Source organism: Halichoeres trimaculatus, unplaced genomic scaffold (assembly GCF_033239565.1).
Source record: "Halichoeres trimaculatus isolate MK-OKI-2021-1 unplaced genomic scaffold, fHalTri1.1 fHalTri1_scaffold_10, whole genome shotgun sequence".
NCBI lineage: Eukaryota > Metazoa > Chordata > Actinopteri > Labriformes > Labridae > Halichoeres > Halichoeres trimaculatus.
Window position 1 is genome coordinate 30,581,220 of NW_027437187.1, and position 26,241 is coordinate 30,607,460.

Consider the following 26,241-nt stretch of genomic DNA (forward strand, 5'->3'; position numbering starts at 1 on the left):
ATATTCCCTGAAAAGACAAGTCGAGTGTTTAAGCAACATTAAATATCTCTGCATTACTCTGACCTGGAGCTGCTGCAGCTCAGAGACTTATACTCGGGTATGAATTCTTATTATTGCAAAACTTGATAGAAATCAGGACCTTAGCTTGCTGTAATAAAGATTTCGGTAACAAACAAATAAAGTCTAGGCCACAGCTTTCCCCACATCTCTGTCTCTGTATCATATCTCCCACTGCCATGGCCGTCTTATCAGTCGAGCCCTCTGCCGTAAAGCAGCTGAAAATCCCATCTCTCCTCTCCTCATGGTCTCAGCTCTCAGACTCAGTTATTCCTCTATTATGTGCCAGGCTCAGCGAGCTCCCACTCCCCACTTATAAACGTGCTGCGGGTGGGTAATGAGCTCCTGTCTTCAGTGTACCGACTTCTCTCTAGGGAAAAACATTGCCTCTTCTGAGAATTGGAAATTCAACTTAAGGTTTCTGTTTTTAGGGTTGAGGGATTTGTTGCTTTGTTCTTTCTTTAAAGTCATTATTTCCATTTGCATCTTTTATTTTCTCTCTGTGTCGCACCCTGTTCTTCATTCAGACGCAGTTTATCTCTCAGTACCTGAATTAACAGCTTTTTTTCTTGAGTATCACTACAAGTGACACATGCCAGTGACTTTGAATCATCTGATCATTTATGTATCCTCTGGCAGCTCTTTAAACCTAGCTTATAGCTCATAGTGTGAGATGTACACTGCAGTCTGGAGTTCCTGTTCACGCCAGGAATACACCAAATCCAAGTCTGTACCGTCTAATCTCAATTGCGTGTTGACTGCATACTCTTGTATGCACTCTCTTCATGTTTAGTCCATCACAAAGCAGGACTTCTCAACAGCTGAAGTTATGAGACTGAATAGTTCCTGCCTCAAACTTGTTGACAGTGTTCTGCTGGTCCGTGTCCGTTCATTACATCATTTTGTTGCCGTGGTCAAGTTTAACATGATCTGGTTTGTTTATTCTGTAAATCATTAGGCAATTAAAGTGATACTCCGGGATGGAACAAGTTGGGTCCTATCACAAAGTTTAGGGCAGAAATTACCCCTACAGCAGTGTTTTTTGTGCAGCAGAAGCCCAGGGCGCTCGCACCAAAGACCCCCTCCCTGCTCCTCTGCCGGTTTCCTCTACACTCAGACGGGGCCATATTTTACTTGACCAAAAACACAAATAAACGGACTCCCACCGAAAAAGTCTGATATCGGTCTGCATTCACGCTTTATTTAGAGAATTTTCAGCGTGTTACTTTCACACAAAATCACAGCTAAATAAGGCTCTAGTTCTCAGCGTGTCTCTTTGTCATGGCAGACTACCTGCGTTTGTTTATATCTGGCACGCTGCACACGCGGACTGATACCCTAAGCAGCAAGAGCCTCGTAGCCAGCTGTGGCTCTGCAGCGGAGGTAGCACCATTTTACGACACGATGAGAACTAGAGCCTTATTTAGCGGTGTTTTTGTGTGCCTTTTAGAATATTTGGAAATCACTGCCCATCCCAAGTTATGTTGTGTTTTCTTTTTTATTTTGAAAATCAACCAGCCTTTTTATGTGGTTTTAGCACACAGATTCCTGTCCTCCTTGATCTGCTTTGTGCAAGTTAATGAGTCACTGCTCCATCTGGCAAAAATAGAAGGTATGCGTATTTGATTTGGAGGACCTGTCAGAACTGTGCATAATGCGTTCTTTTTCTGTTTTTAATTCGCAGTTAGCAAACAGCTTGAAATGGGCCGATGGTCGTTGTGTGCAAGTTGTACTGCCCGGCCCAGGTAAAAATATATTTTTAAGGGAAAGTATCACATGAAGTATTCAGTTCTTTATAAATAAATGACCATTCGAACATTTGAAAACCATGACTCATCCCTGCTTTAAATCCATGAAAATGGTCAAATTTGCTACAAAAAACTTGCGTCAAAATGCAGTGGTAGATCTCTGTGTGTAAACGTGTGACTGAAACATCACAGGGTGACAGACAGAAAGCGTGTGAGGCCGTCAACATTCACCCTCCCTTCCAAGCCGCCTGAGTCAGGATCAATTTCAGCAGGTGGAAACGCACAAATGAGGTTGTGTTGGTGGTTCTCTCATCTCGCTCTGATGTACTGCTTACCAAACGCACAGTGACATCCTGGCAGTCTGTCTCTGACAGGCCTCTAATGCTTTGTCTCCCTCTGAGTGAGTTTTTCTCCTGCATGTCAATTCACAGAGAGATACCTGATGGAGGAGGTGATGAGGCAGCCTCAGGTGTAAAGGACGAACATAAAAGATGAAAGCGTGGTGGAAGTATGGGAGGAGAAGCAGGCTTTAGATATTCAGAAAGTTTCCTTTGAGGATTTGTGTCTTTGACTTAAAATAAAATAAAGGCAGCTGATGTTTTCTTTGTTTACAAAAGGTTAGATAATTTTCATTAAATGTTAAAGAAGACATGCATTTTTACTGTAGGAATCAGAAGATTTGGCCTCAGAAGTATTCAAATGTTTCATGCACTGACTTTTAGTGTATTTTAGTGACATCATTCACCTTATAAATCAGAAAGCTATTTCTTCATTTTCCAGAAAACTGGCAGAAATAAGAAAATATGTCATGCAAAAGTCTTTTTCTGCAGCTTCCAGTAAATGTAGCCCTATATCCCACTACGAGCAGCAGAGGAGTTATTCTTATCTGCGTACAAATCTGGGGCTCACTCTTCGCTCCCTTAGGGATGTGTCTTGGTGGTTGTGGCACCGAGCAGCAGGAGGTGTGTGATATCTCGTCTGGCACCGAAGCAGACTGCTATCAAATCAGCAGCAGATGGTTGCAGATCGAGGGCTGCCTCTGCATCTCGTCTGATGGGATCATTTCTGCCCCAGCATGTGCAGTCAAAAAATAGCAGCAACTAGCTCTGGGAGTTTTAAAGTCTTTGTTTTGAGTGCTTTTGAAGCTTTGTTGGTCTGTTTTTCTTTTATTTTGTCATGAAGAGAAAACCACATTTCCACCACTGGATTTTTAACATTTTGGAGGGAGTAGGGGGGTTGACTCTATGCAGGCATGAATCTGTGCTGCATGTGTTGTTTGTGTGAATGCTCAGCATACTCTTCAAACAGCTGTTTGGTTGCTCTGAACCTTTCTGTGGCGTTTCCTCTGGATATGTATTTCTCTGTAGGGTGAAGAACAAGATGAAACTGTCAGAAAAGTAATTAATCGATCTGTCATTTCTGATACCTGTTGAAGACTAGATATGCACAATATATTTGTATCAATGTCAGTATGGTCTGATGTTGGTCATTTTTTTTTACATATCGGCATCGACTGTAGTGTAAAAGTGGGCTGATATTTACTCATTGGCTGCCTGCCATTTGCAGAGAATCTTGAACTATCTTTCAGGACCCAAATGATATTGTTTTTTATGTCTATGTTAACACCAAAACCACCTAAGAAGAGTGGACCTTAGAGCTGGGCGATAAATCGAATATACTCAATGTATCACGGGTTGTTGCACGTGAGATGTATAAAATGACTATATCGCAACCATCAAACACAGTGTGGCACGTTAATATTTTCAGACGTGGGAACGTAAATCTCTTCGGTGATTCGCTCGTTTTACTCTCTGTTTCACAGGTTGTGGGTCTTTGGGGCTTGTCCTCTAAAGTTTAGTTGTTTATTTGGGCTTTCTTTGCTGACTGTATGATCCCTGCGTGATTCTCTCCCAACGCCCTACAAAGACAAACAAAACACAACATATTCTTTTCACTTTTGCTCTTCTGCGCACTCTGCCCCCCCCCGCTTGCTGTTCAGTCACGGCACTCAGCTGTGCACTGCTCGAAACTTGACGGCAGAGAGGAACTTTCGTTTGATGTTATTTTACAGCTGAATACCAAAAATACTGTAAGCTGCGATGTTTTCAGAAAACAAATAAGTATCGGTGACAACATCACGAGTTTATACAAACGTGTAATAACACACCAAAAAGAGAGCTTCAAGCTGCAAAGTCAACAGAGAGAGGAGGTGAAACCAATACAATAAGAGAACCCAGGCTTACAAACAGAAGTCACTAGAGCCCTTTAGCATGACCAACAATATCCAGCTAGCTGATTTATGGAAATGAAAGTATTATGTCATCTCCAGCTTTAGTTCATGTTATTTTCAAAGTGTAATATAATTTAATATAATATCAGCCAGTTGAATTAATCTGAATGACTTATTTAACTGTTACTGGAACTATGTAACTACATGAAGTTTGGTTTGAAATGAAAGGTTAGCTTAACTTAACATTATTGTGATTTTCCCTTTTTGCATTCACGTTTTAAAAATTCAACCAAAAGGTCTGCTTTAATCATTATACTGTTGTCATTTTATGCATCAAAGCGCTGAATTAAACATTTATACAGTGATTTAGTGGAGAAATCAGAATATCGAGATCTATAGCGTGTATCATAATATAGTCCAAAATTATCAGGATAATAGTTTTTGGTAGGGGTGCACCAATCACATTTTTTCTGGCCGATCACCAATCTTTAAAAAGCCTGACCTGCCGATACCGATTTGGGCCAATGTCAATTTTTTATTTTTTATAACTGACAGCATATACCTTCAATTTTCCTAATTTTATTGTATTAGAAATCATCATACAATACTTGTGAAACGATCAAATCTGTATGTTTTAGCTGTAACAACCAATAAAGTGTCCTGAGTTTTAGGTCTCAGAGCAAAAAGCAACAATGGCTGGCTGTCAGACCTTCCCGGGGATATACAAGAGCAGTTTCATATGTAAAGATGGGCCGATCACCCATCACCCATCACTGTTCACCGATCACCAATCTCCCAAAATTGAGAAAATCAGCACCGATCGATGGGTGCATGTCTAGTTTTTGGCCATATTGTGCAGCCCTAGTGGACCCTCTTCTTTTATGTCTCTCTTACTGATTTTGATAAAAAAAAAACAGACAAAACGTACCTTTTTGATCACGTTCATCACACTCCATCCTTTGTTTCTCTTCATGGTCGTCTTTTCTCATGATCGCACCACTCTTTCTCCCTGAACCTCAACATCTCAGATTGTTTTTGTTTATTGTTTTTGTTTTTTACCAGTATTGATATCGATAAATATCGGTTATCGGCCATAACAGCTATATTAATATTGGAAATCAGTATTGGCCAAAATGTTCATATCGGTGAATCCTTAGTGACGACTAAACTCTCTATTTTACACTGTTTGGCAGAAAGTTTTCAATGATAAAACGGGAGGAGCTGAGAATGAAATAATGTTGTCACCACGGGCAAAAAAAGGCACGGAAAAGCCAAGAAAAACTTAGGGGTAATCAATTATTTACAGAATGTGTTCATGTTTTATTTATGGGTGTGTGTTTTCAAACTTAGGGTAGGATATCATAAAGAGGAGGAGGTGGCTTTATATCTGCTGAATGTCATGAGCTGCCCTCTGATGTCCCCAGGAGAAAGTGTGTCCTGGTCAGGGCTTTACAACAAGCTTTGATTTATTTTTGATGCAGTCACCTTCTACTTTGAGTTTGGATGTTTTCAAATCCAAGAGCCATTTCTCAAAGTAAGGTATGAAAACACAAGTGGGGTAGAAAGAAGGAAGATTCTTCATTTCTCAGAGGAGAGAGCAAAAGTCTGAGGAAAAACTGCCTGAATCAAAACTGTGTGGGAAGCAAGCGAGAGACAGAGAAAGAAGAGAGTGGGGAACATCGTGGAGCCAGAGGGGGAAGACAAACAACAAAGAAAGTGTTTGAGGGAGGAAGAATTAAGCAGTGAAGAACTGAGATAAGGGAAAGAAAGGCAGGGGAAAGAGAAAGAGAGATGTAGTTTAGGAGGAGAGAAGAGTGGGAGAGGAGAGGAAAGGAGGGGAGAGTGGACGTTTAGGAAGAGGAGAAGGAGAGAAGACAGAAGTGGAAAGGAGAGCATGAGAAAAGAAAGGAAATTTGGGAGGAGGTGAGAGGAGATTAGGTTGTTTAGGAAGAAATGGGAGGATGTTGAAGGTGAGAAAAGGAAAGAAGGTGAGAGGAGAGAAAATTTGGGAAGAGGGAAGCAAAGGAGAGAAAGTTTAGCAAGAAGAGAGGTTAGGAATTGGGGAAAGAAGTTTGGAAAGAGGAGAGGAGGCTTAGGGGGAAAGGAGGGAAAGCTATGTGGAGGAGACAAAGTTCAGGAAGAGGAGAGGAAAGTAAGAGTGGGAGAAGAGAGTAAATTTGGGAAGGGTAGGAGACAGGAGAGGAGAGGAGATGCTGCAGTTGTTTTCATGAAGACTGAGTTCTGCTTCTGCAATGAGGCATCTCAAACCTGACCTTTGACCTTTTCCTACTTCTCGCTCCAGACATAAGATGCATGCCAATTTATACTTTTCTCCAGGAGATAGACTCAGACAGTGTATCAAATGTAATTTTATCAAACACACACAGACAGAGATGCATATTTCAGTGTTTTTCAGGCTATTCATGATTCTTTCTGTGTCTGATTTGTTTTTGCCACTGGGAACAGACAGCTTGAATAAGTCATCTGCTTTAAATCCTGGTATGGATGTGGAAATATTTTAACATTTGAAAAACATCAGTGATGCATGCCAATTTATATATGTATTAAAATATTCTTTCAATCACATAGAAGTATTGGGTATCATATTTTATTCTGACCCCTAGTCACAAAAGTCTCTGCTTCAAAACTCACAATATATGGTCGCTCATAAAGTAAGGTCTGTGCTTCATGTGTGATCATTTTAAGCTCAAATCCTTTCTAGTTGAGCTGGTCAGAACAGTCATTTCTTAACCTCAGACAGCCATGATTCTTTATGCATCAGAGATTCTTTTAATTTAACTACATCAGTGCTTTCCCCTTATCAAATATGCACGACAAGCACAGCAGTGATAAACATAAACAAGACTTAGGAGGACAACCAAGCAGAGAGTGATTGGACTATTTACTAATGGAGAAAAATTTAAATTGCCATATTTTGATGTATTTTTACCATGTAGGATTATCACTGAGTCCATTGTTAGCTGCACTGAGAGATAAATCTCTATTTAATGGTGTCAAATATAAGGAAAGTGACGCATAGGCATAAATCTGAAGGAGAGAAAATACTTTCAACTACTCTGTTTTTCCAATAACTGCCTCCTGCTACGTCTTAGTGCTGCCTCACATCTCTAATCAAAGATGCAGCGGAGTCACACCGTCAAACACGCAAAGGCTGCATCAATACAAACTTTCAATACGATGGATTAACCTCACACACCTGAGGATTAACACACATCTACATGAGTGTGTGTGTGTGTCCTGGGGTGTTTCACGTTTTACATAACACATCCAGTGTGTTGTTCTGATTCTCTGTATTGTTATTCACATTTTAGTTGTGTTGTGTAATATCTGTTACATAATGAAAGTAACACAAAAATAGCAGGCAATTATTAGGCTGATGAGTAGCCATGAGAAGAAACACGCCGAGAATAACGGTACACATGGAATCAGTTTCACATGCAGTCAAAAAAAAAAAAAAAAAAGTAGATTACATAAGAAACTGCTTGTTTCAGACAGATCTCCCTCCTCTTCTGCGTGGTGTCATCGAAAGTGTCCTGCATTGCCAGCTGTGTGACCTAAAAACACTGGACTTCATAGTTCATAAAAGGATTGTCAAGCAGATTGGATTGTTGGTGCCCTGAAGGCATAACCGTCATCCCACATTAAATGTCGCGGGGTCGTTTCAATATCAACACGGCGTTACTTTGTGCCTCCGGCTTAATGAAAACTGAAATTTAAGTAGTGTTTTCCGGCTAGTATAATCAGTGTTGTGTCAGCCCTGACTGTGCAGGGGTGAAAACATAAACAAACAACAGTTTAAATGTGGGCTAGGAATAAGTAAAGTTAAACATACTGCTACATCCACCCCTTTAGGCTTTTGAAAAGAAAAAAAATATATAAAAACTCTGTGACTTAAGCTCTTGATTCTTAAACACATGACCAGAACATATAGGGTATAATGAACTCAGCACAAAAAGTAAGGCAGTTTGTGTTTGGTGGAAAAACAAAGCTGTTTGGCATTGGGGAAAAAAAAGATTCAGCAAATTTTTTCTTGGGCATAACCCTCATACTCAGCTTTGCTCCTCATCCCACAAATGCCAGTTCCTTACAGATGAGGCAATATTTGAAAGGTTTTCCAAACGCTTCAAGATTTCCTTACCTTTTATGCTGTGTTCTTTTGGGCATAATCTCTGTGACATCACCAGTCTGTTTCTAATACAGAGTTTTGAAGTCAATCTACAACTTAACCTGGCTTCTGTCAAGGTAGTGTGAGGAAGAGAAGGGAGCTCAGGGTGCCCCTCTGCCAGTCAGGTGAGCTGTTCCTCTGATTGGGCAAACTCATAACCTTGAGATCTTCTAAACTGGAGAGTTATATATATATTAAAAAAAAAAATCAACATTTTAAAGTGTTCGCTTTTAGAGAAGTAAAGGTTTCAGACTAAAGTCAACGTTTGGTACCAGGCTGTAAACATGTTTATTTTGCTGTTAAAATTTGCATTCTTTGCCTTCTTTGACTAAGTGCGTAGTGGTTTCTGGTACTTCTGATTCCAGCCTCAAGTGGACACTTGAGGAACTGCAGTTTTTAGCACTTCTGCAACAGCTTCACACACAAAAAATCCCACCGGAAGAAAATGAACAGACTCAATGGGCTTTTTTAAAAGATTTTTTTGTGGGTAAACTTCTTCCTTTTGCTCTTTTGAAGAAATTTATCAAAGTTTTTGCTGACCTCAAAAAATGCTCAAACGATTTTTTAAAACATACATAATAAAACCAGTTTGTGAAGTATTCTACTTTTGATTGTTTTTCTTGTGAAAAATACTTGAGCAACAGCTGCATCCCAGCTGTGCAAAACAAGTCAGACATGTGTCTTGTGTTCTGAAGAGGACCTGAGCAAGCTGTGGAGAATATTACTTGGGAATCGTAAAACAAATGACTTTTGATTAACCCTGGGAGTGTCTTTGAAGAAGAAAATGTATTGAAAGCCTGCCATGAAATCTTTCCCTGCTTCCTTCTCATGTTGCTGTCAGGATTTGATAAATACTGTCTGAATTACAGCCCTGGTTTCCTGTGCGCAGGATAAATCTTCCAACACCTATCGTGGCTTGGTCAGCAAACTTTAATTCAAGAGTTTCTGCCTCATTGTGTCTGGCCCTGGGCAGGTACAGGGTGTTGTCATGGAAACATCCGTACAGGATCTGACACCTCTGACCTTGTTAGATGGATGAGGAGACTGGATGGGGAGACTGATTTACCCGTCCCTGTTGATATCAGCCCTAGATTGAGTCATAGCACGGCCTTTTTCAGGGTTGGGTCCATATACACTGATAGAATCATTGCACAAAGTCTTACTCAGTGAAGTGTTTACTTTCATAAAACATGACTGTAGAGGGAATCTTGGGCAAGGTTTTATGAGCTTGATAAGCAGAGTTTGAATCATTGCAGCTTGAGCTGTAAGGAAGCAGTTGGGCACAATTTGTTATGTGTCAATTTTTTTGGCAAAGTCGAGTAATAACTTAGAACTTGCCCAACTCAAAACTCGTCCACCCTTGTGTCATTTCTTCCATATTTGCCCTCAGCTTATTTTTTGTTTTTAAATATTACTCTGACTTTTAAGGCCTGCAGAGAACGGGCTTTGTTGGAGAAATAATTTCAAAACTACACCAGGTTTCAAGACACTGTTGAAGTTTGTTATTTGAGCAACCCTGTTCTCCTCGATCTGATTCAACCGTTCTTTTAAAGAGCTGCACAAATTGCCTTTAAAAATGCAGCCTGCTCATTTTAGACAAATTAAATTTGAACACTGAAGGAGTATACTTTGTATTTCTGCTCAGGCTGGGGGATATGAACTAAAAATAACAAACTGAATACCATTTTAATGGCTGATAAAGAAACTTCTCAAAACAAGCTTTAACCCCCTCAGCTCTAATGTTTGTGGCTTGTGTTCAAGTTGAAGTCATGGTTTACTCTAAGAAAACTGAAACCCAAGCAAATGTATTTGTCTTATTTTTAGTAAAATTTTCCTACTTGACCTCAGTCACCTGAAAAGTCCAAATACCAACTTATTTACAGATATCAGAAGTCTAAAATGATTCCTGAGTTGCTTGTAAAGAGCTTTTAAATCTGCCATGTGGGACAGAACAGTTTGCTTGTCAAGTTTCTTGATATAAGAAAAACGTTTTTCTACAAAACAATTTTCTTATTAAGTTATCAAGTTAGTCTAAACCCCCCAAATGTTTGTAAGGCAAACAGGAAATCGTTTGGACTAATCTTAGCTGCTTTTTAGCAAGCATTTGTGGGCTGTAGCAGTATTTTGCGACTCTCAATGAGACACCTTTCTCCCTTGATTTAAGATGACAAAATAAATTGTTTGTGTTGCTGCAGCATGATGCAACAGTCTTTGAACAAACTTTCATGATGATTTGTTCAAGGTCTGACACTGTGAAACCAAACTAGGTCCAAACAACAAGACTGTGCCTTTTTTTAAACAAACTCTTCATTAACACTGGTAGCCGTGTTTTTGTTGTGTGTCACATAGGGATTCTGGTATTTGTAACAGATTGGAAGCTAACTTCTCTTGAAATGACCAGTGTGACCTCACAAGTTTGGAAGGCAGGATGTATCTGGTACACATATTTTGTAGCTCCCTCACGCCCCGCTTTTGTATCATTTCTCAGACTTTGGTGCATGTGAGCTGAGCTGAAGCACTTTTGATTTCCATTTTCTCTATAACTGATCTACTTCCAAGGATTTAGGACATTGAGGTTTGGATTCAATGACAATATCAGTACCTTTTATCTCACCTAAGCCTGTCTGAAACACCAAACAACAACACAGAACAGCAATCCAGAAATAAGCTCTCTTAATCCTCTTCACTTCTGCCCTCTGATTCCTCTGAGCCCTGTATGTCCAGTTGAGGGTGAGGAGGAAGCAGTTCACTACCCCTCATGAAAGAGGCTGCTGGGTAGAGAAAGTTTGCCACCTAATGGAGATATTGTAGCACTACTTTCCAAATGGATTCTCTCTCAGACAGCTTGTGTCTCAGTTACTGTACATTGCACTATTTTCACTTCAGTTAAGTGCACTGTGTGATCAAAAGATTTGTATTTTTACAAACTAATTTAATTTTTTTTTAATAGAGTGAACAGTACTTCTTCTCTAAGTTGTATTTACCTTATTTTCTTCTTCTCTTTTTCAGGTCCAGTTCCCCTGAAGTTTGAGGCTTGTGGTCTTCACAATTGCTGCACTACAGTCAGTTCCTGTAGCTGTTAGCTTCATGGAGGGCTTTCCTGTCCACTGACTCTTGCGGCTGCCTCACTGGACCAGCAGCCATGTCTGCCTGCAGCACCTTTACAGAGCACGTATGGAAGCCAGGCGAGTGCAAGAACTGCTTTAAGCCCAAAAGTCTGCACTGTCTGGCTCAGAGTAGCGGAAGGAAGCCTCCATCTGAGCAGAGGCCTTCTACAACTCAGCACCAGAACCCAGCACCGTCAGGGGCCAGAGCAAACCCCAATAACCCCCAGAGGACCAGCAGTGGGTCTGCACGCTCAGGACACTTCCGTCCACCTGTGGCAAAGAAGCCAACTATTGCTGTTAAACCGACAATGATGTTGCCCTGCTCCTCGGCAGGTCTAGATGCAGATGGCAACCTACAAAGACCACCAAATGTGATTGAACCAGGAAAAACATCAGCCTTTACAGTCTGGAATCGTAACGGACTGAACCGTAAGAGGCCAGGGGAGCCTAGCAACAACAATGAAGGAGAGGACGGCAGTGAGGAGATTGAGGGTTATGGGCCACTCAGCCCCAGGACCCCAACTGGAAATAACAACAGCAGTGGACTGACAGACGTCCTAAAAGAAATTGCAGGGTTAGGCCCTGGCCTTAGCCCGACACCGCTTTCTGGTTCAAAGGACTTATTCTGGGGACGAATCAGTAGTTCATACAGACGGTCTTTGGAAAGAGGCCTTCCAGCCTCGAGCTGTCTGGCAATGGGGAGCAGCAGTCCTGGTGGCACGGCTCACAAAAGGGTTTCTCTCAGCGACAGCACAGAGATCATCAGCAAAGAGGGCGGTCGCTTTTGCTACCCTGAGTTTTCCAGTGAAGATGACGAGGATGATGAGGACGATGAGGAAGACACTGAAAGGGATGATGAGGATGAGGATGATGAAGATGATGAACATGAGAGCTGGGATGAAAGTGATGAAGAGTTACTTGCCATGGAGATCCGTATGCGAGGCCAACCCCGTTTCGCAAACTTCCGTGCTGCAACATTGTCTCCAGTTCCCTTCGCTGCGGGGAAAAAGTGGAACACTGTGCCGCTTCGCAACCGCTCACTACAGCGGATCTGTGCAGTGGACTACGATGATAGTTACGATGAGATCTTGAACGGGTACCCCTCCATGGACTCTAATGGAGCTCTTCTTCCGTATGGGCCCCATGATATGCAAGGCAGTGGTTTCATATCAAATTCAGAGTCAACAACTTCTCCAGATTCATCATCATCTCTACCCGAGGATTCCCGAACAACTTCCAGCAGTGGAAGCAGCGCCCCCTGCGCCCTTCGCAATGGTTTACATTCACCAGTAACTAAGACGCCAATACCCTGCACTTCTCCTAAAAAGGAAGCCGTCCACAGAGCACTGAGTCCACTTAAGGTGACTGAAACACATAAAGCTGTTCTTGCCATAAGATTAGAAGATCAAGACGGCAGGGAAGGAATGCCGATGCCCCAGGCTCTTCCAGGTCAGCCTGTCACAATCAGTTTTAGTCCAACAGAGGAGCAAGCTAAACCATATCGTGTGGTGAATTTAGAAAAATCTCTGATCTGCAAACCTTACACTGTTGTGGACGTTTCAGCATCAATGGCGAATAAAGACGAGCCGATTCCCGACTCTACTCCAAAGCCCAAAAACCTGTCAATGCCCTCTAGTCCGACGTCATTCTGTAGCACTCCGTCAGGTCAACCTCTGTCGCCAACCTCCCCTGTGTCTCCTGCTGCCCCAGTGAAGCCTACATCACCCACATCTGCAGCTCTTCCAGGTCCAGCTCGGAAGAAACCAGGGAGCATACGGTACCAGGAAGTATGGACGTCAAGCACGAGTCCTCGCCAAAAGATACCCAAAGTGGAGCTTGGAGTTGGAGGCAATTCTGGGACTTCTTTTCCTCAACACTGCAGCCACAAGTCAGCTCCCACTTCTCCCATTGCTGGGTTGTCCTCTTCTCGGACTGTACCTGTGAAATCCCCCAATTTATCTGAAATCAAGTTCAACAGTTTCAATAATGCAGGTATGCCTCCTTTTCCTATCATTATCAGAGATGAGCCAGCCTACGCCCGAAGCTCCAAGAATGCAGTTAAAGTACCAATCGTTATTAATCCAAGTGCATATGACAACCTAGCTGTGTACAAGAGCTTCTTAGGAGTCAGTGGGGAACTGCCACCGCCAAAAGGGGTAAGCAGTCGGGCAACCAGCCATACTTATGAAGAGATTGGATCCTCTGAGAGTGTTCAGTCCTCCACAACAGAAAAAACTGTCTCTGGTAAAGGCACATCAGAGAGGGCCTCTTTGGAAGAGACAAAAGCTTCACCTGAAGCAGTGTCGAAAGCTCCAAATGTACAGCCAAGAACCACTACAGACTCTAGCACTGTGACAAGCACTGTGACGAGCTCCACAGCCGGGGCCCTCTCTCCTGCAACAGCAACAAATTCCCCTGCTATCACTCCAAGTCTTTCCAAAACCAGCCCCAGCACTAATTCTGTTACACGCATTTGCAAACCGAGTGAAGAGGCTCCATGCAGTAATGAGAACACAGAGTCTTCTTTGACTTCTGGGACTGTGGGAAGCCACCGAGAAGAGGCCAGTGCTGTGCTTTTACAAATCGTGGCCTCCATCCAGCCTCCCTGTTCTCCTCCAGATACACCGTCAGCACAAGCCAAAACCCTCAGTTCTGAGGAGCTGTACGCTCTTCCACCTGACGCTTTGAAGGAAACTCTTACAAGACCCAAGTCTCTCTTTTCTGCAACTGATGGCTGTCTCTCTAAGCCTAAGAAGGAAACACCTACCAAAGTGTTGTCCAAATCACAAAGCGCCTCCGCTGCTGTACCACTCTCCAGCCCTCGTTCGGAGCCCAATGCCCCCTTCCCCCCTCCAAGATCAACGTCATCCCCGTACCATGCCTCCAACATCCTCCAGAGACACTTCAGCAACTGGACTAAGAGTTCTGCCTCCAGCTCTCCTGCACGACCGAGTGAAGGTGAAGTAAGCCCGAATGGGGAGGGAAGACGAATTTCAGCAGATAGCGCCAAACCCAAACGCTGGATCTCCTTTAAGAGCTTTTTTCGTCGACGGAAAGATGAGGATGAGCAGAAAGAAAGAGCAGAGAGAGAAAAGGAGAAAGGAAAACTGGTTGGGCTCGATGGAACGGTCATTCACATGCTTCCACCGCCACCAGTACAACAGCATCACTGGTTCGCCGAGGCAAAACCAGAGGATCCTAATCAGAAGCCGACGATCATTTTCACGTACAAACCAGACAGCGCTAGTCCACCTGGGGATGGAGAGGGAGAACTTCGAGTGGAGGAGTGCAAAGACAACACAGTACTGAACGCTGAGGAGAGCAAGGAACCGAGAAGTCCTTCAAACACAGCTGGATCTGATACTATCAACAAGGACTCAAGGTATGTGTCCCAGATTTCTTTTTGAATACTCTATGAACAAACTGGTCTAAAAGGTTGAACTTTACCAAAAGATTAATTGAAATATAGAAAAAGGAAGTCTGTTTATAACTCAATACTTACACTGTTTCCTCCCACTTGATAGCACTCAGCCTCTCTTCATTCACAGGGATCAAAGATTATGAGATATCAGACCTGGGAATGCCTCTCTTAATCTAAAACATAGTGGCACTTAAATCTTTCAAGGTCTTAGGCCTCAAATGTTCGGCACTTACATCAGAAAATGGAGCAGCATTTAGGGATAATTGTCTCTTTAAGCTACTGTAAGGTGAATTTTATTCTTATAAATTTTAATATACCTTCATCTTGAGGCTCAAAGTTGAATTTTTAATAGCTATCAGAACTCCCCTCGCAGGTCTAATGAATTATTTTACATTCAGGGCTGCATTACCATTAACCACAAGCAGTCCCCTCAGAGCATTCATGCAACTTAGCTTTAAATTAAGACTCTCAAACCTTTGCCTGCTGCCTCTACAAAGCACCAGGTTGCATCTCTACCTTATCAAATATATTCCTCATCATATATTCAAGAGGTGTTTGATTTTAATTTGCCCTGTCTGCTCGCACACTTGCCCAGGCTGCTCAGCCTATGTGGTGCCTTTCCTAATGTCATCGATTACTTGAAGAGCAGGCTCTGTCTCAGCAGTCTCCCCTTTTGGTAGGGACCTCAGTGTGTAAGAAGTTAAACAGCAACAGTTCATATAACCCTGCCTCATGTGGTGTACTTGCTTTAGCTTCTTTAAGTCAGACATTCACCATAACCAATCTACTCTGTAATGAAGTATCCAGTTCATCACTTGTTTTTGACCTGCTTTTGCTCTTTCCGTCAAATTTCCTGGGGCAAATTTCCAGCAAACTCACTTAAAAATAACTAAGATAACCCGGACAACTGTAGCTTGTTTTTCTAAGTAGTAAAACTAAGCGCCCAGTGGTGCTCAAAGATGGAAATTAGTCAGATGGATGCTGCAGCAGGGAAACAAGAAATCATTCAACAGGATAGCTTTAAACTGAAAGTGCTGCTCGTAAAATTCTTGTAATCTCAGTACCTAGTTGAAAAATACTAACTAATTGGTTCCTGCTCCTTTTAGCACTAGTTTATCAGTGCTTAACACCCAAGTGGGGTAAAATTTACCACTTAGTGCTTAAGACTTTATGAAAACTGCCCCCCTCCCAAATCAGAGCCTTATATACCTCTTCCTGATTAGGGCAGAACAACTAATTGAATTTAAACCGACATCGCTATGTGATAGAATGCAATTTTCAAATCGCAAAGGCTGCAATTTAAAAAACAAAACAAAAAAAAATTAAAGTGCATTTACTTAGTTTTTGTTTTGTTACTAATGACAGATCAGTATGATTTCTATACAATTAATATATAAATTTATGTTCACATAGTGTCTATTCTTCATTTTATAAAAAAGTGCATTCCACATATTGACATATTTCAGTGGTTGAGCTAGAGATTTGGTCTTATTTACATTTCTGCACTGTATTTTATGTGAGATCCATAGAAGAGAGGATTTATATTTATTTTTTATTTTATTGTTCATAATAGGCCTGTTGTTCTGCAGTACTTTGTTCCTTTCCCTGATTTCATTTAAGGTAATTAATGATAATTTTATTACAGGTCTATAAGGCCTAAAGTTAAATCAATCAGTCAATATTCTACTGTGATTGTAATAGTTAAATAAAGGTAAATGTTATTCGTAAATGTAGGCCTGGCAAACAGGAAAAAATTGTTTATTTAGGGGTTAGATAAACATAACCCCCCAAAAAATGACATGCTAAATCACAATCGCAATATTGGTCCAAAAAAGCGCAATTAGATTATTTTCCAAAACCATTCAGCCCTATTCCTGCCATCCAAGTGAGAAGGTGGTAAGCATAGATATTAGCTCAGTGACATCAACCATTGGAAACTAGAAAAAAACTAGCAAAGAGGTGACAAAGAGCTTCAATGAGCCCCTCTGTTGGTGAAGTCAGCCCTGCAGCTAACCATGCTTAATCGTTGACTTCTTACAACAATGTGGTTGAAGACACAGTGGAAGTAGCGGTGTTAACGTTGGGCTAACATGCATTCTGGACCATAATTACCTTTGAAGAGTATTTAGGAGCCATGAAAGGAACAGTAAGTAAAAACAGTAGATTTGTGACTTTGTCAAACGAGGTGAGTCCTCTTGAGTCTGATCACAAACCAGACTAGAAACTTGCACAGACTGGTGCTGTCACCCTGATATTACGGCCCTACTGCTTCCTTAGCTAACTGGTTCATGTTTTTCATCGGTTGTTGAGTTTGCCAAAACAGTTACTAGTACCAGGCTGTAAACATGTTATTTTTATCTTGGTGGCCTCCCATGGGGTCCTCTTGGCTTGTGATGACAGCCTTTAGTCAAGGAACTGCAGATTTGACATTTCCTAATAGGCTTTTACATCCAACACCAGAGGTTGAAGTTTGGTTAGATGAAGTATTTTCCTTGGATGCCAAAAATGTGATTTGTGTCAGTATGTGTTATGAGTGTCACTGACCCAAAAAGTGCAACAGCTCAGTTAGTGAATGTGACATCAAAAGGAAACTGGGCAGCAGTTAAAATGTTTCATAAGTGGTATGAGAGTTTCCACATCTTGTAGGCAGCAGCTTTAAATGCAGTAGACATTAAATTTTGTAAAGTTGATATAAGTTGCGATTTGTTTTTGTTGTTTTTTCACCTGATGTTTCCCACTTTGACTTCCATCTTACCCTTATCTCTTTGTTCTCATCTCATAACATTCCTACCCCCCTCATATCCTTCATATCTTCTGCTTTATTTACAAACTCTTGGCTGCACACAATCTCGTCATCCTTCTCAGGTAGTTTGTGTTCCTCTTCTGTTCCTCCTTCCCTCCACATCTCTCTCCATTTGAGCCTGGAGCACTCTGGATTCTTGTATATTTCTCTCCTCCATCCTGTCAAAAGCTTGGCCCCATTCTGTCTCTTTTCTAATTTCACTGCGTTTTCTCACCTCTTCAAGCTTCAGCTCAAGTCATCTTTTCTTTCTTTCACGGCTTTCTGTTCCTCCACACCCTTGATTAGAAAAGGAATGGGAATCAAGCACACACTGGTTTTGCTATTAATGTGTGATGTCTGGTTAATGCCATGCTAGAAATGAGAATATTATGATGTGCTGAATATTTTATAGAGCGCCCAGTTTGTTAGTAAAGAGCGTGATGGAAAAAATATACAGGTCATTAGTCAGAGCAGAGAGGATGACGGATTTCCCAATGAAGAAAAATGAAGTCTGTGTCCTCTAAACTAAACAAGACATGATGAGCTAAATAACACTGTGGCTTTTCTGTCCTAGCAAGCACAAACTAAAGTGTCCATAAAAATAAAACAGTAGCAAGTCATTTAGTACCCCTCGTTTGGATTGGGCAATAAACCCCACATTGGACATCTGGCTCATTATTAAAATACTGAACAGCTGTTGCAAGGACTGCACTTCTTCTTTTTAATCTTAAAAGCTCTGTGAGGAGTTTTTAAGTTATCTAGAAATAGTCTCACTTCATATATTTGCCTAATCATGATTCACAATGGAAAATAAGATTGGCAACACCATCAGACGTTATTTTTGAATGCAATGAGCAAAGTTTTGTTGCAAGAAGGAAGCTTGCCAAGGATTTTTCCTTGTTCTAGCAATTAATGATTTTTTGGATTGATGTTGTAGTGATGTTGGACACTGGAGCTAAACTGTCAAAAGAGAATAAGGACGGAAGATCAGAAGAAAGCTAAACATGAGAGTAATAGAGCATGGGCTGAAACACAGGTTAAACTGTTAGTAATAATGTTTATTCCAACCCACATGCAGAGCAAACAATAGCACTACGTAACTACAGACAAAAACATTTTAGAAGTTGTCTTGAACAGAGAAAAGTGCTATAAAGAAGATCTGCTCTCCAAAACAAATGCACGTCTTGGGAAGAGTCATATCTTTGAGGCAGAGGGTGATGGTGCTCATGGGAAACAGAGTCTTTATCCTGGTCACAAGTACATCTTAAAGCATTTAACCTCTGACTAGTCTGCCATATCGTCTTCACACCTGCACATCATAAATATTTTTATAATCCCTCCACTCACAGCTTTCACTTTGAACTGTCAATAAGTAACTACATTATTTCCCTCTGTGTGCTGACAGTAGATTACAGAGTTACTCCACTATGTAGTCTTAGGTTAACAACCACCACCACCACCTCCACAAAAATAAAAAGTAGAATAACCTCTTCATGTTTCCTCTTTTGATAGAGGAAGTTGAGGAAGTGGAAACCAAATAAAGAATGCAGGTGTGGAATGTGCTGAAATCCCTCACAGCATTTTAAGAATGAATGGGGAAGTCTTCTTTAGGAAATTAACTCCTCTGAATGTTATTAGCAGCCAGGTTTTTCTGGTTTTACAAACTTTTAAATGCATTCTTCAAGTTTATGACAGCTTTAAGTTTTGCACCAAAAAGTATTCAGTGCATCCACTGAAGATTAAAAAGCCTTTATTTCACAAAACCTTAACTTGGTTTTATGACTTGTAGTTAACCTAACTGCTGTTGCTGATAGACAGCAGTTTTATATTGCATGAAACAAAACGCTGTCTGCAAATGTCTTTGCAGCAAGTGAGATGACTTACTAAAGCTTCTTAAAAGCCTGACCTCTTCCTGAGTCAACAGACCAACAGGTCACTGTGAGGAGCTTTGGTTTTGTTTTGATTGGCAGATGAAGGGTTAACTCTGCAGATTTCTGACTGGAAGCAGTTTTATTGGCTAACAGAGGGCGTGTGCTCCAGCACTGGCAAACACACATTACCTTAGACAGGTGAGAGCATTCAAAGAGGGAGACGAGGGAAGAACTGACACAGCAAAAGACAGGGATTCTGAAAAACACTTATCTAGAATGTGAATTCTCCTTCACTTCAGACTCAAGTTTCCAGATGGGAAGCTGTGTGAGCCAGTATAGTGGGTAAGACTTTCAACTCTTTTCTGTTTGTGTTTGTGTATATCTGTGACCTGAAGGCCTTTTGAGGTCGTGCTGACCGTGTTTGAAGACTTTTTTTAAACTGTGGTGATCCGTATAAGAGCTTGTTGTTTTCACGCAGAAGAGGTTTCAGAGGCAGTGAAATGCACTTGGGCAGCCTCTTGCTGTTTGAACAAGTTAGGTCCTGACATTGAAGCATGTAGCAGCCATACAGGTATTTATTGTGTCAAGAGCCTCTCGGGGAGTGAATGCACACTGGATGTTTTGTTCATACAGGATTAAGTGGAGGAGATAATCTTCTTTTTGACTAAGTGCCATTTCTGACAGTTGCAGCTGGCATTTAACTGTTTGACATGTGGTTTTCTGGAGGTTTTAAAGTTGTATGAGATGAACAATGGTACTTCCAGGTAGCTTAAACCAAAACTACAAAGTGACAGTTACTTATGTGGACAGGGAAGAAAAGAGAGGAAGCTGAGTTAAAGCACACTGGTTGGACTCTCAGCAGTGTGTTTTTGATGCTGTATTTGACACTAAAACAAAGTAACAGTGCAGTTTAACTCAATCTTTAAACCACTATTTACATTCTCTTTCTTCTTCACAATAATAAAAAGCCTTTTTCTCCCAACTCTTTGCTTGTAGCAAGTGCAAAAGTAATGCACCGTGACATCTGAGGCTATTGATCAGCTCTCTGTGAAAAAGACACAGAGGGCCCGTGTTTCACAAAGAGACAGATCATAAACTCATCAGATGTGATGCTCTGCTCACTCACAAAGCCCCAGGGCAAAGACAGACACATGAGCAGCTCCGTGCTTTCTTCCAGCACTCATTTTTTATCCCTCCGTATTGCAATAATCCTGGGGCTCCTTGTAGAACATGTTTAATACATGTTCAAAAGAGACGGTTTTGCTGATCTTGATTATGAAACTAGAACATCTGAGATCAGTTGAACAGCTATAACAAGTAACGGCACTAGATTTTTGAATTTGTTGCCCACTTTTTTATACAAATATAGGAATTTTAAATGTTCTTTTCTTCATGCCATATCTTCGAAATCAAACCCAGCTGCCTGATTTATTTTGACAGCTGTCTTAAATGGTTTAAAAACCTCTAAATAGCTGTAAAAACTAAAAACTGTGCTACAGACATTGATTTCTTTACTTTACTTTTTGTAGACAGAGATTTTTGCCAGTGATCACATAGGTTAGTCATAACAGCAACTTATGCTGTCATGATTACATTACGAGGAAGTGACACATCTGATACTGGATATTACAAACAATACTGTCAGCAAGCCCAACCCATATCAACCCGAGGCTATAAATCCAGCTCTGTGACCTCTTTATGACCTCTTGAAGATTTTATTTTAGGTTAGGAAAGATAGATAAATGAAGCAAACTTTCAGAAAGTAAACCTGTGATTGTGCTGTGGTTACACTAAAGGCAGTGTCACATGCTCAGGAGCTAGCTTGCAGGTATTTTGTGCCATACAAAGGGGGTTGAAGTCTACCACAGTTCAGAATGCAACCCAGCATGGGTGGTCACCACCCAGGTGGCCTGAGGCTGTACTGTCTCACACAGGTCACATTGTAAGTCTGGTTGAGCCCTTATCTGATGAGAGGCTGGTTAGCAGGTCGCTCTGAGTATCTTATTTACTGCCATCAGAGGTGTCTCAGATTCCCAGAAAGCACCAGCTGCTGGGATTTATTCTGTATGAGACAGTGAGACAGTGAGTGACCATGAAAAAAAATCTGTTTGTGTCCTGAAGATGCAGTTGACTTAAAATGAAAGTAAAGGCTTTGTTAGAAGTTTTTTTTTTGTGGCAGACAAACATCTATGACTCACAGGTGTCAACTCAGGCTTTTTCTCAATGACTCTTTGGTATTGACATTTACAGATACAGATCTGATACCAGTGTTAAATAATAACCTGCATTCCCTACTGGGGAATAAGACTGGTAATGTTTTGGGTAAAAGTAAAAAAAAAATGAGTATGTGGAATTGCTGAAGTTATATTCATTTAACTATGAAATATTTCTCTGTACTTATCAGTTTACAACAACCACACGCGTTACATTATGAATACTGGTAGATTGTGGGAGTATGGGACATCTAAAAAGTTTTAAAACAGTCAGTTTAGACTTTTTATTTCATTTTGGTTTACTTTAGAAAATCCTGAAATTGCTAAACACACTAAGGAGCAGAGAATGCTAAATGTGACCAATTCTGGTATCATACTCGTATCAGTATGTGCCAATACCAAAGCAAAGGTATGGATATTGATATCAGGGCTATTAAAATCAAGATCATCTGCTCTGCTCTCTGTCACAAACACCACACCGTTTGTATGTTTCTGTTTTAACAGTGACCTAAGCGCACAGAACTAAAGATACCATCTCTGAAAGCATGTCCAGGTTCATTGAAGCAAATCTTTTTGCCACTTTAGTCTATTGTTTTCATCCAGGAGGGTTTCCACTTTAAGTAAAGCATTGTTATCCTTTGTTGAGATTTTTCAGCTCACAATAAAGACAAAAACATTTAATGGATAAGTTTAAAGTAAAAATTTTTTAAATGACATCTGAGGAACTTTCTTGCAAACTTGATAAACTAAAGTTCTGTCACAAGCACAACACCCTTTGCTCTCCACATTCACTTCATTATGATTTTTTCCCCATCTCGACACTTAAAATGTCGGGCTGGGGTGATATGCTATTCTCAGGATTTGATTCTATTACGATTTTTGGGGTGCCGATAGGATTTAAATTGTGATTCTTCTATATTTACGATTTTTAGGATGTTTAGTTTGCATTTTAACACCAGACCATGTGAAAGATTTGATGATGACGATGATGTCTACAGACTATCTCAGGAGCCATATTTTCCCATTAAATGCACATCACGTGAGTCAGAGAGTAATATCTCACCCTCTGCTGGAGAAAAGTGGTAACTTTTTCCCAATCCAATTTACAAACAAAGACTGAAATGAAGAATCAAATTTGAAAAAAAATCTTTTCTTTGACAAATAATCAGAATCAAAAAATCCCAATATGATATTGAGGCGTTTCAGCTCCTAATCAAGACAAAGGGAAGGCAAATTAATTAAAATCATTGTTTACATCAACATTTGAAGATCCCTTGTAGAGTTTCTTGCAAACACATGTTCCTACTTTTTTAAAAATCTGTTTCAGATGCTTAAACAAGTCTTAAACCTGCAGTTTACCCCATTTTTCTCCTCTCCAGCCTTTGTTGACACATCACTGGCTGTACTAACACTTCTGTTGGTCAGACTCCTCGCATGGTAACTCTGAATACAAACTGGTTTTCAACCACTGCCATGCCATGACATGTCAGGGGGTATTTATTTTTGCTCCACAGTGTAATAAAACTATGATGGATTTCGACCCTGTGGCCAGTTGCGGTCGTGTCATTTTCTTAGTGCAGACACATACGAGGCAGACCTCCCGCACAACTTCCCACATCTCTGTCAGGAACGAGCCACACTGGATGACAAGTCTCTTCATAGCCTCTCCGGGGCTTTCACACTGCGATTGGAGTCAGTGTGCAATCTCAAGTCTGTGGTGTTAACACACCCTGAGTTACTGTTAGATGTGACCCAGATTTCCAGTGGCTATGGCTCATTATGAAGTGACATGTTGTAATAAGGAACTTGAGTGTTCATCAGTTCTTAGCCTTTGTGTTTGTGCTCCAACTCAAGCACAGAAGGGAACAAAGCACTGAGGGAAGCATCGTTACGAAGCAGTTTGCGTTTACGTTAATGCTCATGAAATACACCACCTCACAGACAAGCAGATCAAAATTTGCTTTGTCCTTATTCACAACTCTCTTGTACAGTTTTTATGTTTGTTTTGCTTTCATGTCCACATCCAGCTGTCTTCACCATCTGATTTTAAGACACCTTATAATCATATTTAAGAGTGTAACCTGAAAATCTCACCCTTTAATCAGCCTGCCACAGATAACAGCCACCTACTTACACAGAGAATGTGCTTTTAAACATAATCTCACACACTCTTTTGACCTCCTTTGCCTTCTTCTTCCACCTTCCCTCTGGCAGCATATGTGTAGTTTTAGAAACCACAAATCAGGCTTCAAAAGCTTCCCCTTCAAGCTGTGCTGGCTCCAATTTATCACTTTTAGAGAAGAAAGAAGTGAGGGGATGAAAAGACTTAACTGACTAGAAGAGATGAGAAGTTATCGTATAGGTTTTGTTTCCATCCCATCTGAAAACCAACAGTTTGAAGAATGTTTATAATGCACAAACCAACCTGTTTCTGCTGCTCTTTTATGAGAGGTTTTCATGCATAATTCAATTCACTTGACATCAAAAGATAAATGAGCAATCTGAAAATGGTGGGAACAAATACCATAGTTTTCAGCCAAAAGAAAAAAGAAACAAAAACAGTCCATCACATTGTTAATGAAGTCATTCTCTACATTTTCATTACTAAGCGAACCAACCCCCCCTTTCTTTTTCATCTACAGCCAGGTACCAGTCAGTGCCAGCAATGCCAGGGACCAGAGAGAGCTGCCCAGTGTTACCCCCCTGCCTGCCAAAGTGAATCTGGGCCTGGTGCTCGGGGAGAGAGACGAGGGCCATGCGAACCAGGGTACACCGACACCGGCCTCTGCCAGCGAGGGCAGCGCCAGCCTGGGAGAGCCAGAGGAGGAGGACGGAAACAACTCCCATCACTCCCACTCAACGGCCTCCAGCCAGTGCAGTGCCACATACAGCAACCTGGGTAAGGATCACACAAACAGGAGGATTATTCTGCTTTCTCTAACTTGTGTTCAGTGAGCTGAAAATATTTTTTTGTTTTGTTCTCCTCTGTTTTTATCCAATTTGCGTACATTTTATTTCAATTTTTAAAAAACAAACCATTAACTCATTATTAGGGATTTACCTATCCAACTTTTCTGGTCTTCATACCAATAGCCGGTCTTTGGTATTGACATTTACCGATACAGATCTGATACCAGTATTAAATAATAACCTGCATGCCCTACTGGGGAATAAGACTGGTAATGTTTTGGGTAAAAGTAAAAAAAAAAAAAAGGGTATGTGGAATTGCTGAAGTTATATTCATTTAACTATGAAATATTTAAATGTTTACGATCAAAACAATTCTTCAGAATGTATACAAGTTCTTTGCAAATATAAACTTTGACACCCTGTAGACTGGCAATCCAGCAAAAAACAAAGCAAGTGCATCAGAGGCAACATTTCAAATCAAGTAGCAAAGTGCGCTGGGGAAAAAAAAGGCATAGAGCTGTTTGCCTGGATAGGCAACATGGATCTCTTCCCACCAAAACTGATCCAGCTTGTGGGGCACCGATACACCGATAATTGATACCAATGATTGGTATCGGTGTATCCCTACTCATTATTTCTTCGTTGTAACAATGTATCTGTGTCTTACACTCCTGGATTGCTTATTTTTTTCTTTTTTACATGGAGTCACGTGGAAAATTTGCCAAATCTTCTCTGCCAGTGCCTAACAGCTTTCTCTGCTGTTGCTATTAACTAGGGATTGACCGATAATTGGGGCCGATAATTGGCATTTTGGGGAATATCGGCATTTGCCTTTTTTTAATCCGAAGGCGGATAAAGCTAATGTCAATGGAAAATCCGATTGACAGGCTGATGCAATTAGCATTGTGACTATGAGCTTATTTTAACTTCCACAGACACAAAAATCACTCTTCTTATTAACACCCACAGGAATACGATTTTCTGCCCCTTGAAAAAGCTAAGAAATGTTTTAGACTGCAGACATTCAGGAGCTGCTTGTTGATGCTTCTATGCACAGAGTTTCTCCCTGTCTACACTATGGAGGCCCTAGATGGTCAAAACATTTAAAATTGATCATGTAAAACCAAACAGAAAATTTATTCAACTGCATTACATGCCCGTAAAAGGCAGCACAAACTCAGTACTGTCCAGTTGCAGTTACATAGACATTTTGGAAAACTTTATTTACTGTAGAAAAACTTTAGCTATTTATTTTTTAAAGTTTTAATTTAACTTTATAAAGCATGCTGCTAAGCCTGGGAGCTGTTTAATAAGCATATGCTTGAAGGCATTTGATTGCAGTTAAGTGTTGGAGTTTGTGTTGTTCAAAATTTTCACACCAATATTTTCACGTTGACTGCAAATGAATATCGGCTTCAAAAAATCTGTATCAATCTATCTCTGCTATTAACTCATGTTTTGAGATTCTTGTATCCCCAAGTGCTGCCAATCAGCTGCCTTATCTGTTTGGCATTGGCAAAGATTTGGCACATTTCTCATGGGCTCAACCAACACACTCTGCTCTGCTGCTCATCCCACAAATGCATTTTCCTTACAAATGTGACACCATTTAAAGGGAAATAAACATACTTCCCAACAGTATAAGATTAATTCCCAAGATGAATCATCAAACACAAACTTTCCCAACTTTTCGTGCTAAGTATCGTAGCATAGAGG

The 26,241-nt window shown here is 40.8% G+C and overlaps 1 protein-coding gene across 1 annotated transcript in view; it reads left to right on the top strand.

The window, feature by feature from the left end:
• The window catches only part of peak1 (pseudopodium-enriched atypical kinase 1), a 129,801-nt gene that overhangs the window by 86,313 nt on the left and 17,247 nt on the right, over positions 1 to 26,241 (top strand). The window contains exons 4-5 of the mRNA XM_074677067.1: positions 11,231 to 14,710; positions 24,258 to 24,514. Coding sequence (XP_074533168.1) covers positions 11,364 to 14,710; positions 24,258 to 24,514 — 3,604 coding nt within the window. The 5' untranslated portion in view covers positions 11,231 to 11,363. The remainder of the gene's footprint in view (positions 1 to 11,230; positions 14,711 to 24,257; positions 24,515 to 26,241) is intronic.